Raw genomic sequence first — 14,648 nt, 5'->3', positions numbered from 1 at the left:
CAATGGTACTCGAGCCCAGCTGTGTGCTGAGCTCCAGCTGCCACCAGAAGGGTCGAGTCCAGTCCAGCCTGGCCAAACCTTCCCCATCAGCACCTGCAGCCTTTTGGCAGTGCTCTGACTCTTTCCCTTTCTTCCCCAGCCACCCTGGGACTGTACACTCGGCCAAGAACATCCTGGAAGACATCAGCAACATGTTTGATGACCTGGCCGACCAGCTGGACGCGATGCTGGACTGAGGCTTGCTCCCTCCTTCCCCTCCTCACCTCCAGCTGCTCCACCAGTGCCCCTTGAGATGGGGGAAGAGCGGATCTGGCATCAAGTGGTGCCTCCAGGTCTCTCCAGCCACCTCCCTCCCTGCACCTTGCACTGCAGCTGGGAACACCACTGCCCTCCTTGCTCGCCCCGGCTCCATGTCACACGTGCCAGTGCCACTTTCCGAGGGGGTCAAGCATTTCCCACCAGACTGGAAGCAGGAGGAGCGCCCAGAGGGCTCCACATGCAGTCCTGGAGGCCACGGAGAAGCCCTCACTCCCTTGCACAGAGCTGAGGAGCCTCCTTACAAGGGACCTTTCTCTTTCCCTGCTGCATTGTCAGTCCTGCCTCTTATTATTTATCCCTTGCCAACAATGTGTCACAGGAGAGACCTCCCCAGGCAGCCACCACCGAGCTGGCGATTTACTGAGCAGTCCCAGCCCCGGCAAGGCCTGACAGCAGCTAAAAGAAGACAGGGCTTGTCGCAATTTGGCAGCTTGCAGAGCGAGAAGGAACCTTTCTGCTTTATTTGCCGCTTTTCCACATGCGTCAGCGTCAGGCACCGTGTAATCCAAGTGGATCGAAATCCCCCCAGCGGGACCCACAAACCCCTCGGGATTGGGCTGGCACAGCCTGTTAAGCAGCGGATGTTCTGTCACAGCCCTGCTGGACATGGGGGGGCCTTCCTGCCCCATTCTGGAGCAATGAGGATGGTGATGGCACTGCCAAAGGCCTGGGAATTTAGGCCAGTCCGTCTGGGTCATGCTGTTCAATGGAATTTGCCCTCTGCCAACACCATGACTACAAAACCCCCACCCTGGTCCTTCCAGCAGTGTGTTAATGTCTTTTAATTATTCTTTTCCTTCTCCAACCCTTTTTTTGGGGGGAGAAAACAGCCTGTTTCCCAGTCCCCCTCCCTGCAGGGAGCTGCTGGCACAAACCCCACTGCGAGTGTTGTTAAAACAGTAGCAGCGTTTGGGACTCAGTGCAATCCTTCCCTGCGGCACCGAGGCCTGGCCGGAGAGCTGACCCCGCGACACTGCCACTCTGGAGCAGCTCTGGAGCAGCTCCTGTGCATTGGATGCAGCCACAGCCCGTGGCTGCAGCGACAGCTCCGCGCACACAGACAGGAGGGAACGGCTGCATCGCTCCCAGACACGTTTCTCCTGCAGGATCTGCTCAGTAGCGCATGGCTAAATATGTCCAAGAGCCCCGAACTTGGCTCGCGCCCGGCATGCCAAGCAAATGAAAGCATCGGAGCACCAGAAGGGAACTGAAAGATTGTGCTGAAGTGCCATTTGCTACAAAAAAATTACAAGCAGAGGGAAAGAAAAATCCACGTATACACCCCCTCCGCTCTTTTAAAAAAATTGCCAATGCAAAGCCAAACTGGAAAGGGAGAAGGCGGCTCAGGAGGAAGTTGCTTCCTAATCCTTTTGGGAGTTTGTGACTGGACTGTTTGCAGCCCCTTGTCCTGTTGCTTGGGAAGGGGAGCAAAGCCCACCTGGACATTCCCAAGGGTCTCTGCTCCCAAGGGCAGCTGTGCTGTGGGCTGGGCAGGTGAGAGGTGCCAGCCTGGCTTCTGGGCTGAAAAGCAAAGACAAAAAAGTCCTGAAAAAACCTGAAATCCTGTTGTTGGCTGGGACTTGAGGTCACTGTGGTGTTAAGACACTTCTCTCTTGGCGAGTTGGTTGCTCTGATTTCTGCCCCACTCTGAGTGTATCCACTGCCTGAGTCTGACAGGCGAGTGCCACGTCATGGACATGGTGTTTTCAAATAGCTACTACCAGTGGCACTTTATCAAGAGGTTCACAGAAACCTTTTAAAACTGATTTTTACTCTCACAAGTCAACCTGGGACAAGCCCAGTTATTTTTTTTCCAATGTTGATAAACTGTAAATGTTTTTTTTAAAGGCCAATGTATATATTTTAAATGTGATTTATTATATATATTTACTAACCAGAACTGCAAGTCTTGGACTTTAGGGTCAGGGATAAGAGGACACTGGGGTGGAGCTGCCGCTGTCTGAGCCACCTGAGGGCAGCATGACACTGCTCTCATTGTCAATAAGGGAATTAAACATTCGATTTTGCAGAAGAATGCCTATTTTTTAAGCTCTAGATCTCTATTTTGAAGCTACTGTATGGTGTGTAAGTTATGTACACTGCAACTGGGACTAACTGACCCCAGCTGCACCTGCTCCGTGCAGCGAGACAGTGAGGGGAAAAAATAGCCCATGTAATCACCAGACTGACAACAGATTTTAAACCATCTGCTCTGTTTGTGTTAATCATGTGTTTTGTTTTCCACTAACATCCATTAAGACTAAATTCTATTAAACAGTGGGGCATATTTTACCCTTTTGATAGATTTGCATAGTTGTGTCCTTCGTGTCAAATTGCACAAGCTTGTCTGCTACTATTTGAAGTTCATGGAGGATCAGCTTTATCCTGTCCCTTGAGTGCTCCAGGGTTTCCTCAGATAATCTCCCCTGGTGAGTCCTGCAAGGTTAGTGTTCTTTTTGAGTCTCACCACCATGGCAGTGACACAGCGAGAGCGCTGGGGTTCAGCACCCCCTCCTGTGTCCCACTGCCCAGCTCTGGGCACATGTTCACACCTCAGCTCCCTCCACTTGCCAGGCAGAGCAATTCCTCCTCCTCCTCCTCTTCCTGTGTGGTCAGAGTGCAACCACAGCAACCCCATGTCCTGCTTTGCTCAAGACAAGCATCCCAAGGCCTCCTCATCCCACTGTGTTGTCTCCAGTGCTCCCAATGCCTGTTCCAGCTCACTCTGACCTTCCATCCATCCAGAGGGATTCAAACTGTGCCACCAGCCCTGACTGAAGCAGTGCCTGGGATCCACGAGAGCACCAAGTAAGCAGATTTATTCTGTAGGAATAGGTGTTCAGAGCTGCACAGATCTGCCTAAAGCTGAGCAGAAAGTGGGAAAAAGGCCAGAATCAGGTCCCATGAGCATCAGACTCTTGCAACAGGAAGCTCACACCTGTGACCTGAGCAGCCACACACATTTCCACCTCCTTGCCTTGCTGGTGCAAACCTGTGCCCACTCTCACTGGGTGTGTTATCCAAGACAATCATTTATTGCCATTCATATACCGGATGCATGTGGGTCTGGGTTTGTTTCTTTTTTTCAGTTTTTTAATACAATTTACAATTTTTAATACAAATGAAATATTTTTACATACATCCCAAAAAATTTAATATAAAATATACAGCATTTAAAAACATCTTAATGTAGGAAATTTCCTTCTGAAGCCATGCATCCTGACCCTTGAACACCTCAGTGGCTGAGGGAAAGGTGGCATTGGCAAGACCATCCAAAAGGCTCCATTCACATGCCTCAGCTCCCTCCAAGTCTAGCAGGGGAAGGAGGATGCAGGAAAATAAACATTTGTTATCACCCAGAGAGGGAAACCTTAGAGGTGCCTCCTCTAGAGGAAGGAGTGGCCAGCAGGAAGCTCTGGAATGTGCTGCCTTTTATCACCTACAACAGTTCTGGCACAGGGCAGGAGCTGAGGTCTGGGTGGGCAGAAACTTGTTCTGCAGGGACAACAGTGAGCAGCTCTGTGCTCCCTCTGACTCCAGCTCAGCTCAGCTCAGCCACAGAGAAGGTCCAACCCTGGCATCAAGGAAGAAAAGCTGATTGCTCAGGTGCCAAGTGTAACACATCTGGAGCTGGTATTTAGTGAACCAAGGCTGAGCAAAGTGCAGCTTGTTCTCCCTGACCCAGGTGGCTCTGCAAGTGCCTGGGGAGTGAGGGCAGAGCAGCCTGGCTGGCAAAGGTGAGCAGAGCCAGGCTGTGAGAGGAGTGACCAGTGAGCTGCTGGCTCCCTATCCCACACCACCCTGCCAGCATGACATCTCCACATCCACTCTCCAGCTGCAGGAACAGGGTCCAGGCCTCGGAACACCCACAGCTGCTCCCCTCTGGCATCCCCTGTGTGTCCCCAGAGCTGAGACTGCCTGTACCCAGCTTTGCTCCCGTACCAGACCCACAGTGGGGAGAGGGTATTGCTTAGAGACACAAAGCTGTGTCTGTGCTCTCTGGTTATGCTGAAAGGTGAGGAAGACAAGGTGGAGCAGCAGGGCAGAGTGTGGGGGTTCCAGCGAGCTCCCTGCCTGCCCAGGAGGGACCAGCCACCACTTCTTAGTGCCTGGTACCAACAGGAAAGTAAAACCCATTGTAGTGTTAATATTGGGAGCAAAAACAGGGCCAGGATTTACCAGGTTTAGTCAGTTTTTAGAACTAGAGACAACATCTCCATGATCTGGAAATATTCTGGCAGCCAAGCCTGTGTGCTCCTGTGTGGCCCTTGTCTGTCAGCCCACAACAGCACCAGTGTTCCCAGTACAGCTGGGTCTGCTCAGAGCAGGTGTGCTGCACTGGGGCAGACTGTGGTTTGCAGCAGCCCTCAGTCCCATCCCTGAAGTGTTCAGGCCAGGTTGGACAGGGCTTGGAGCAACCTGGGATAGTGACATCCCAGCTGTGTGGAACTAGATGAGCCTTTAAGTCCGTTCTAACTCAAACCACTCTGTGTGAAGGCATTAGCATGGAGGGGAGAGAACTTCCCAGCACTATCGAAGAAAGACACAATGAGAGAGTTTCCCTGTGCCTTGGAGAGAAAGTACTGGATGCATCACAATCCTCAGATTGGGGAAGAAGCCATCCACCAGCCCTGTTAGTCACAACTGCAAGCTGCAGATATCCTGCCAGGAAAGACATCCCCCTCCCTCCAGAGCAGGATAGGCAGGGCTCAGGTTTTTTATCTCTAGCTGTGGCTCTCTCAAGCAGGCATGTTACTGAAGCAGAACAGCAATTCAGATCACAAACAGGAGAACAGTTACAAACCTCTCTGGGGTTGTTAAAGCAGATAAAAGCTGGTTGAACAGGGCTGGAGGCAGCTGAGCCATGTTGGCTCCCTGCAGGCAGGCAGAGCTGCCCTCCAGACTCCCTCTGCACCAGATCAGGGGGTCAAACGGGGGCAGCTTTTCCTATATCCGTGTCTCATCCCTCTTCTGAAGCACTCAACAGCCGGGATATGGACAGAGCAACAACACTAGAGGGCAGGCCTGGCCCGGCCTGGCTGTCCCAGAGCCCTGCCAGAGACCCTGCCCATTTTCCCCTCAGGAATGTGAGCTCCAGTCCCCACCTGGCTCCCAGCACTCCTGGAACTGCAAGACATCCCTGATGTCTCCTTTGCCCCAGGACACAGGGACAGGGAGGTGGGTGAGGGCATGCACAGGCATGCACACACACACAGAGCAGGCAGAGAAGGAAGAACAAAATGGGCTTCAGCAGAGATCTCTTGCTTCAGCAGACCTACATCTCCCCTGCTGGCCCCAGATTCTCCTGCCAGGCCCAGGAAACCCATCTGCTCACACACAGGGAAGGAGTCGCTTCGTTTCAGCATCATCATGATACCGACAAATACCTCTAGTAATAAATAAATAAAGGAAGAACAGCCTGAACAGGCACCAGAGCTTGCAGGCTCCTGTGAGGGTACCCTGGCAGGCTGGGGAGGGGCTGCATACCTGGTGGGGATCCCTGCCTGGGGCCCTGGGGAGGTGCTGATGTACTTTGCCAGGAGGCTCTCTGGTTTGCATGTATGAGGGAAAACTTCCTGAGCCTTTGGTGCAGCCTCTCTCCCAGTGCAGGATAGGGCTGTTTGACCCTGGCTCCAGGGAACTTGAGCTGGGAGCATTTAAAATGGTGAATTCATCCCCAGCTTGGTTTCAAACTGCAACTTCTGCCTCTTTTGGTAACGGACCCGGACCCTGGAGGAGGCAGAAGAAAGAAGAGAATCAGCATGTGGAGGGTAAAAGGCAAGCAATGCTGTGCCACTGCCACTCCTGAGCTGCCAGCTCCAAGGAGCAGGGAAGCCCCTGGCCTGGGCCCTCTGGTAGCCTGGGAGGGGGATCAAATCCAGAAAGCAATCCATGGTCTCATCCTACCCCATCCAGCCAAGTCCCATCTCCAGGGACACCAGACACAGCAGAGAAAAGAACAGAGATGGTGTCTCTGTCCTCACTAGGGTTCCTTGTAATCCCTGCTGCTTTTCCTCACCACCCATTTCCTGAGTCAGTGTTCAGTAGTGTTAACTCCCAGCCCTGGCTGCTCCCTGTGCTGGGGAGAACAACCAGTCACTTTGCCTGCTACTCATTCTTGGCTTCAGCCACTTCCCCTGCAAATGAGTCCCACAGTCCAGGCAGTGTGTGAAGGCCTGTTTCCTCTGCTGTGATTCAATGCCTCTCTGTCCTCATGGGACAAGATGGGAGAGAACAGCCTCCTCCAATTCTACACTGGTATTTCATAGACCTTGGCTGTCTCCCTCTCTTTGGTTTGAGATAAGGAAATTTTGGTCTCCCTTCTTGCTCCAAATCACTGCCACTGCCCTTCCCTGACCCTCTTTCCTCCCCTGTGCTTCCTCCCTGAGAGGTGGAGCACAATAACCAGGTGATTTACACAATGCAATCATCTTTTCCTTTTTGTTCCCCACCCTGTTCCCTGGGCATAATTTTTTTGCAGCTCAAGGCCAGGTTGGAGTGAGGCTCCAGCCCTTTCTCCTCATCTTCCTTACTACCCCCATACCTGATTTCATGCAGCTTGACAATCTCATTGATGATAACCACAAGGACCAAGGAAAGAAAACCCAGGAGCCATGAGACCGGGGAGATGGAAACGTGGTTAAAGGTCAAAGAAGAATTGAGGTTTTCCCAGAGTTTCAGGTCCAGCACAGTCTGTGCCACTTGCCCCAGCAATCTAAGATCAAAAACAGACACAGCAAACCTCAGCAGAGTTCACAAGCTTCCCCAGATCTGCAGATCAGGGTTCAGGCTCAGATGAAACTCTCACAACAGAGACCCTTCACCAGTGGAGATCAACTGCTGTCTCTGCAGCACCAGCAAACGGGTGCTGGAGCTGGCCTAGAGCCCTCCTTACTCCAGCATTCTGGAATGCCTCATCAGGGCCTGGGGATACTCACACAACAGCCACAGTGAGTGTCCACCACCGGTTGGAGAGGGGGCTCTTCTTCCACAGGGGCTTGGTGCGATGGACGTGGGTGATGGATATGAACACTGCAGGGAAAAGGGGCTTACTCAGCATCACACACAGGTACAACACTGCACAACACACACCAGCAGCTCCTGCTCCAAAGGGATATGAGGCTTATGGCCCTTTCAGTCAAGGTCCCTTCAGACCAGGCTCCCCACAGCAAATCCAAGTCCCCAGATATGTGTGTGGGGGTGTGCAGTGGTCATCCTGCACGGGATTACTCCCTGGGAGGTTGGTTCACAGCCTGGTGAGCTAAAACAGAGCAGGCAAAGGCCCAGACCCAGGAATAGGACAGGGGAAAGCTCCAGCCCTGAGACATATTTAGCCACAGACCCAGAGCTGTCTGCATAGAATTGAGCATTTGCTGAGCTCTTCAAAACAGCTGCCAGGCAAAGCACCCCTGCCTTGTCTCAGTGGTCTGAGGGACATAAATCAGTACTGCACACTCCTTCTCTCTAATGTTGGGCTGCCTCTCAAATTGGGAAGCATTTCTGCTCAGCTGGACACCTGCACATCTCAACAGTGCTCTGCCCAACACCAAGGCACAGCACCACGACACACGGACAGGCAGCAGACAGACCTGCTCTGCCAGGCCATCATGTGCAGGGGATGAGGGTCAGGCAGAACATGGATCCACACCTCTCCAGAGGGTTTCTAAAGGCTTCCAGCTCCCAAACAGTCACAGCGGCACCAGTGCTCTTTGGGGGAAGGAAATGGGGTGCTTCACAAAATGCCAGCAGGGATACAAGGACTTCTGAGGCAAGCCATATTTTTTGATAGCTACAGGTGCTGCTACTGATTTGCAAGAAGGCAAAGAGGGAGGCTGCTCTTCTGGTGAGACTGGAAAGGAATCAGCACTTCACCAGGCTGGCAGGAAAGAGGTCTGAATCAGGTCTGAGTATGTTGTTTTTAATCTGTTAGGGCAATGTTTAGTGAGAAAGGGGACTTAAGTCTGTGCTGAGAGGCCACCACAGTGTCTGCTACTACCATGGAGTTTGTGCTCTCACACAGGGGACAAAGAAGGAGGCAAAGGATGTAAGTTTTCCCCCAGAGCGGGGGAATGGCATTCTGGGACTAGGGATTTACCTGTGTGTAAAACAATCAGGCCTGCTGTGAGCTTCTGGGCTACAAGGAGAGCGTTGGAAAATGTCCCAAACCAGTCAGGAGCGCCATCAGCATTGCTAGTGAATGAGAGGACACAGGAAAGAAGTCAACAGTGGGCACTGACTGACCTGTTCTCACCAGGACCATGTCCCTCTCTAACAGCTGAGAGAACTAAGGATGAGCTCAGAGTCAGGCTGTCCTGGTACCAGGAGGGGACAGTGAGCAATGCAATTGTCAAGGCTGCAGGGACAGCAGCCAGCCCCCTGTGCAGTCATTTTAGCTGGGCCATGGAAAAGGCTGAAGCTTGTTAGAGGGGATCAGTTCTACCTGGCAGGGCAAGAGCAAGAGCAGTGTGTGCCAGGATCGGTTCCTCACCTGTGCAACATGATGGAGGAGCAGGCTGTGAGATTGAGGCTGGTGGTGTTCACCTCTTTGCAGGACTCATGCAGTGTGAACCCAAAGCAGATGAGGCAGGAGCAGATGGTCAGGCTGAATTTCAGTAGGAAGCAGAACAGGAAGTAGTGCTGAGTCTGTGAATAAGAGAGAGGAAGGAGGATGACATGGGCATGTCACTGGCACAACCTCCTCTCCATGAACCACCAGAGAATCAGTGGCTGCAAAAGACAAGCTGTAGTAGAGATGAGATGCTGCACTGTGGATCTGCCCTGTGGGCATGCTGGCACTAAGGAATTCCCTTCCTGGCTCATGCCATGGATCAATTTACCAAGCAAGCTGGGAAGGCACAAGGCTTCAGTTATGCATCAACACTAGGACAAAACAGAAGAGAAAAATATGTGAACAGCTTAAATCTGATGGGCCACCTACCTTCTTGGGAATGGAAGTCAAGTTTTTTCCTGTTGCCATGGTCATGATGGAGCTGTGGGGAGGCTTGCCCAGGAGTGAGATACTGGAGAAAGGTAAGACAGTCTTTCAGTAACATATTCAGGCACCAGAACTACTGCATTTTTGTCTGTGTGTATCATTTCAACCCAAATAACCCTCTCAGACTGCTTGAAGCATTGGCATTGATCTGCCACTGCCTTAAACATATGCTGTAGAAGGTGTTATTCGTGGCAGGTGCAGACAGGGAAAGAGGTGACCTCCAAATATGTGAGGGGGGAAAAAAACACCAATGGTATCTTGGCCTCCACCTGATACCCCAGGGTCTCCATCACACTCCAGCCAGTGAAGGATTATATGATTTTCAGCTGGAGGTTCAGGCCTCAAGATAACAGCAGCTCTCAGACAGCAGGCAAGGTTAACACAGCAGTACACAAATGTTCCTGTTGCTGCTTCCAAGCATCTTGTCAAAGCAGATGCTTGGAATAATCCTTGCAGCCTTCTTGATATACTCTGGGGGAAGTCAGCTTTCTCTTAACAGAGAGACAGACACTGAGGCTGAGGGACTGGTCTGTGCATCCTGTGGGTGGATGGGAGGAGAGTCCACCCTGACAGACTCACCTGAGCAGTGGGTAGCAGAAACAGGAGAGCCACACGATGTCTGTGGTACTGAGGATGGGGGGCAGCTGCACCAGGCAGGAGAGGAACTGCACAGAAACAATTCAGAATGAAGAGTATGAGCAGTGCTAGGTCAGACTTGTTACCCAAAATGCTGCTGACTTCCATCAATACACTGGGATGAGCTGATAACTAGGCTGTCACTGCACAGCCCCTCCACATGTTGCAGGGGCTTCAGGAAATGCTTTTCTCCAAGGAAAAAGGGTTTGAAAAGAAACCCCTGCATGAGGGTCAGGGAGAAGGGGCAGTGCAGGCTGAGATCCCACAGTGCCTATCTGGAATTCCATCAAACCCAACTGAAGGCCATGTTCCTCTCTCCAGGCTGCTGCACTGCAGCCACCCATATCCATGCTCACACTCCTGTCCTCTGGGCTAAGTGCTGTTCCCAGCCAGGCCAGGACTCACCTGAATGACAACCAAGGTCAGTTGGCACTGCAGCAGGAAGAGGAAACACTTGCGGATCCCGTATGTCGCATGCCTGGCCTGGAAGGAAGAACAAGCCCTCAGAGCCCTCCAAGTGCTGGGAGCAGCTGTCAGGCAGGAGCAGCTATTGGCAGTAGGGGCAGGACATGTGGCCCACAGGGGAAGTGGGAGGGGAGAGGATCTGGACACACTGAAAGCAAGAAGGGAAACTCTCTTGCCTAAATGTAGAGGGTATGAAGGCAAAATTTAGCCAAGGGGTAAGTTTGTTTAAACTCCTGGCTTTTCTGGGGTTACACACTTCTCCCTAATCATGCACTGTTGTCTGGCTCTCCAGGGATCTCTGCAAGATTATATTCCATCCAGATGAACAATGTTCATGTTGTTTTGCCACAAGGCACTGTTCCCAAACCATCCCCTACACCTTGGACTGGCAGAGACAGGCAGGAAGATTCTCTCTGTTGTGTTTTTGTGCTTCCTAAGCAAAGGACAGGAGACACAAGAAAAGCTACTGGTGGAAGTTTTCTGTGGGCACCTCAAGGAGAATGCTCCTGTCAGCTCCTGGCTCTGGTCCCTTGTGGGTCCTGGAGGGGAGCTGTGCCTGGCTCACCTGCTCTATGAGCCTGATGATGCTGGTACTCTCCTCTTGGCGGAAGGACATGGAGCAGGGCAGGCTGTTGAGCTGCCCGGAGAGCTGCAGGGGGGTGAGCTCGTCAGACACGTTGGTCAGGGTGGTGCTGGTGGCATAGCCAAAAGTCTCCCAGGAGCACCGAGATGGGTAGAGAGGGTCCAGTGCTATACTGCAAGGACAACCCAGGAGCATTAGTGGAATTCCTCAGCCCAGAGGAGACATATTTCACTGCAGTCCAGATTGTAAAGTCAAACTGTGCTGTGCCACACTACCTCTGCCTTGCTTGTAGAGAAGCCTGGAGCTATGCCATTAAATTAGACTCAATCTAAACTTTCAGTTATTCCCAGAGAAATAATCAACATATTTGGGTCTGTGGCACAAGGTCAACAAATTGGCTGATCCAGAGGAGTATTTCCACTCTTTCACCCAATGGGAAGCATCTGCAAAACAACCTGTGGCATAACAGACCAGCATTCAAAAGAGTATTTTCATTTCAGAGAGAGAGAAATATTTCTCTGTGTGTCAAGGGAAGTAAGTAGTCATCCTATCCAAACCCCCCAGGTCTCCCTTATGGAGACAAATGCAGCTAATAATGGACAGAGCAAGTGTGAGCATCCCCCTGCCCAACCCATGGCTGGGCACTCACTAAGATCAAGGCAAGGGCAGCTGGAGGAGGAATAGATCCTGCCCCACCTGATATCACTTTGCAGGAAGAGGCAGCTGTTCCGAAGGTTGGCTGAGCTTCCCAGACAGCAAGTCACCTCCCCATACTCCTGCATGATCTTGATCATCTCACACATGGCTGTGAAGGCACAGAAGATGAAAAACAGAGTGTCATGTCATTATGCACATAAAGATGCAGTGTTTCAGACACTCTTTCCAGTCTGGACAACAGGCAGTCAGATCCTTTAAAATTGCCCAAACTGCCAGACATGTACAGTGAAATCCACACACAAAGTACACAATTAGGCAGGTAATTAAGTGCAGACCAGGTGCTCTGTGTATCTGCCACTGCAGGAACAGAGCTGTGGTTCACAGAACTGTGACCCAGAGATTTGCATCTTCAGCACATTTCTTTCAGACACAAGTGCATAAGACAGCTTCAGCATCAAATGCTCTTGTTAGAAAACAGCAGAAATTAAATAAACCTAAAATAAATACACCATTTCAAACTGCTCAGCAGCACATAACTCCTGTTGTTTCAAGTCTTAAGGAACAAAGGGGATATGGTAAACCACTCCAAAAGCAGTGCCACACTTAGCTATACTCAAGAGTCAGCCCCTGTTCCTGCACTCCCACCCACCACCACCTCTAGCCTTCATCAAAATGTTTATCAGCACCCCCAGGACCTCTAAATCAAAGCTGCTGTTTGATCTGGTTTTCGTTCTGCAGCTCCATGCACAGTGCTGTGTATATATGGATTTTCTAGAATGCTCCAGGCAAAAAAACCTCAAGTCTCCCCTCCACAGATTCCTGCGTAAACAACTTATCTAAATGCCTGGTGCACACAGATCTTCAGCACAGCAAGGGGTTGGGTCAAGTGGGGAACTGCCACTTCTGTCAAGAAGAGAGAGGAAATCTGGGCACAGAGTGTGTGGGCACAAAGTGGGCTGTGACAGGCACACTGTAAACCGTGACCAAAGGTTCTAAAATGCCAAATCCTAATGATGCTTCACACTTTTACTGGAAACTGGGCAGGTATTAGCCAGACAAGCTCTCAGCCTCTATCTTAGATAAAGCAGTGCCTCAGAGAGAGAAAGAAATTTTGTCCTTTCTGGTTTCTGCAATCAAAAACTCTGCAAAGCAGCAGAAGGTGTTAACAGCAGCTGCCAGGGGAAAATTCTTCTGGGAAGTGATTTCTGAGTTATGTAAGGCAGTGAGGGTTGTGAGCAGAAATCAAAGTCTCCTGTTGCACTGATAACACTTATTTAATAAAAGGCAGTAGCATTTTGGGTGTTTGCTTTTGTGTCTCTTACAAATGCAAATTAAAAGGAGTGGTTCCCAGCCCAATTCAGGACACAGGGAACAGCTGCACTAAACTGAAGTTAACACCTGGCTTCCCACAGGTTGCAACAGAGGGTCATTCATACCAATATCCCTTCTACATTTCCGGAAGTATTCCTTTCCCTTCCACCCTTGCCCATACGTGGGTGAGCCAGAGGAAACAGCTGGGGAAGGTGTTCATGGGCAGCAGTAGGACAGACCCACTGTCTCTATGCTTGGTGCCACTTACTCTCCGGGGTGCAGTCTGTGAAGAGAGGCACCAGCAAAGGCACATTGTCAATGTTCTGCAGGTGAGGTCTCACCTGGTGGATCCCCCGTGGGAGTTTGGCCTGGAAAAGAGAAAGGAGAGGTTAAGCAGGGGAGTGTATGTGTTTGTGTGTGTGTCTGTGTGTCTCTGTGTGTCTGTGTGTCTATGTAAGAGGCTTTTCAGAGTGAACTGCTGAAATGAGAGTGATGATTACTAGAGTTCTAGATCAGATACAAATTCATGTCCCAGCAGACAGAACTGGCTTTCCCAAGTCACTGCCAAAAGTTTTCTGATAAAAATTCTGACATGCCAAGCTGCTTGTGCTTGCCCTCAGGGTTTGACAAACTTGTGCTCAAGGATTTCTAAGGGCGTTTTACCTGTGTGGAGAGTGTAGTCAGACACATGTGCTGTCTCCCAGCAACTAGATCTATTTCAATTGCAGCCATATCAACACTGCAGCAAGGGAAGAAGGGTTCTTGCCTTCTAAAACCAGACCTAATAGAGTTTATTTTTCTTAATCTAGATCTGTCTCTGATATTCCTGTAATTTCTGCTGAGCATGTGTGAGGTCTTTAGGATGCAGGAAGAACTTCTCCCACACTGTGGCCACTGGGCAGCACCAGCCATGCCTCACAGCTGGAGGAGAGACAGTTTCTTCTGTCTGCATGGAATGTGGGGATGGTCCCACTCCCTGCACAGCCCATGGCAAGGGGACCCAGAGGAACTGAGATGCAGCTCTCAAGGCTACCCCACGTGTGGGAATCTCCACTTCTAAACACAAAATCAAAGAGCTGTTCACCAGAAGTGACTAGCTGAGAGAATCCCAAGCTTCCCAGGCTCTAGATACCAGGTTGGAAGAGGGTGGGGGAAATCAGGAGTCCCAGTGTATGTGCTTTGAAGAGGAATTTTCTCTGGGAGTAATGAGGTGATACTGCTGACCATGACAACAGTACAAGGTGCTCAGGGAAAGAGCCCTCACCCTGTTACAGTCCTCCAGGAAGCTGGGGATATCACTGTCTGTTGGCTGAAAGCTGATGAGATCCGAGTGCCCTTCCTCTTCCATGAGCAGAAGCCCCTCCACATCATCCCGAGAAACTGGAGCAGAGAGAAGCAGCACAAACAATAAGCACCATCCTGCCTCTGCCACCCCTGTACCACCCACACAGTACATTCACATGGCACTGCAGAAGCCAGGAAACGTGAGGCCTGACTTTCTAGGTTAGCAACACTTAGATCTCCCACTCAGTCATCTAAAATGCTGTATTTTTAGATGACTAATGTGTTCAGAGGTAGATATGTAAGCCTAGTCTCTGCTCTTTTAAGACATGATAGTTTATCTGTTCTGCTGTCCTTCTAAGGGAAGAGAGTAAAGAAATTCCACCTGAAGTAAGAAAAAAC

The 14,648-nt window shown here is 50.9% G+C and overlaps 2 protein-coding genes across 6 annotated transcripts in view; one reads left to right on the top strand and one right to left on the bottom strand.

The window, feature by feature from the left end:
• CASKIN2 (CASK interacting protein 2) overlaps window positions 1–2,621 on the top strand; it is a 33,777-nt gene extending 31,156 nt beyond the window's left edge. Inside the window, exon 21 of the mRNA XM_071573779.1 lies at window positions 140–2,621. Coding sequence (XP_071429880.1) covers window positions 140–236 — 97 coding nt within the window. The 3' untranslated portion in view covers window positions 237–2,621. The remainder of the gene's footprint in view (window positions 1–139) is intronic.
• Window positions 1,516–14,648, bottom strand: part of TMEM94 (transmembrane protein 94) — a 53,421-nt gene continuing 40,288 nt past the window's right edge. For all 5 annotated transcript variants that reach the window (XM_071573781.1, XM_071573782.1, XM_071573783.1 and 2 more), the window contains 12 exons: window positions 14,230–14,345; window positions 13,234–13,333; window positions 11,694–11,802; window positions 10,980–11,169; window positions 10,355–10,432; window positions 9,893–9,978; window positions 9,257–9,338; window positions 8,807–8,961; window positions 8,414–8,508; window positions 7,257–7,350; window positions 6,863–7,033; window positions 1,516–6,048 (listed from right to left, as the gene is read on the bottom strand). In XM_071573781.1, the coding sequence (XP_071429882.1) occupies window positions 5,976–6,048; window positions 6,863–7,033; window positions 7,257–7,350; window positions 8,414–8,508; window positions 8,807–8,961; window positions 9,257–9,338; window positions 9,893–9,978; window positions 10,355–10,432; window positions 10,980–11,169; window positions 11,694–11,802; window positions 13,234–13,333; window positions 14,230–14,345 (1,349 nt within the window). In that variant the 3' untranslated portion in view covers window positions 1,516–5,975. The remainder of the gene's footprint in view (window positions 6,049–6,862; window positions 7,034–7,256; window positions 7,351–8,413; window positions 8,509–8,806; window positions 8,962–9,256; window positions 9,339–9,892; window positions 9,979–10,354; window positions 10,433–10,979; window positions 11,170–11,693; window positions 11,803–13,233; window positions 13,334–14,229; window positions 14,346–14,648) is intronic.

The sequence above is a fragment of the Pithys albifrons genome, chromosome 19 (genome assembly GCF_047495875.1).
Source record: "Pithys albifrons albifrons isolate INPA30051 chromosome 19, PitAlb_v1, whole genome shotgun sequence".
Taxonomy (NCBI): domain Eukaryota; kingdom Metazoa; phylum Chordata; class Aves; order Passeriformes; family Thamnophilidae; genus Pithys; species Pithys albifrons.
Note: the sequence above shows the minus strand (reverse complement) of the source record. Positions and strands in the feature narration are given on the sequence as shown.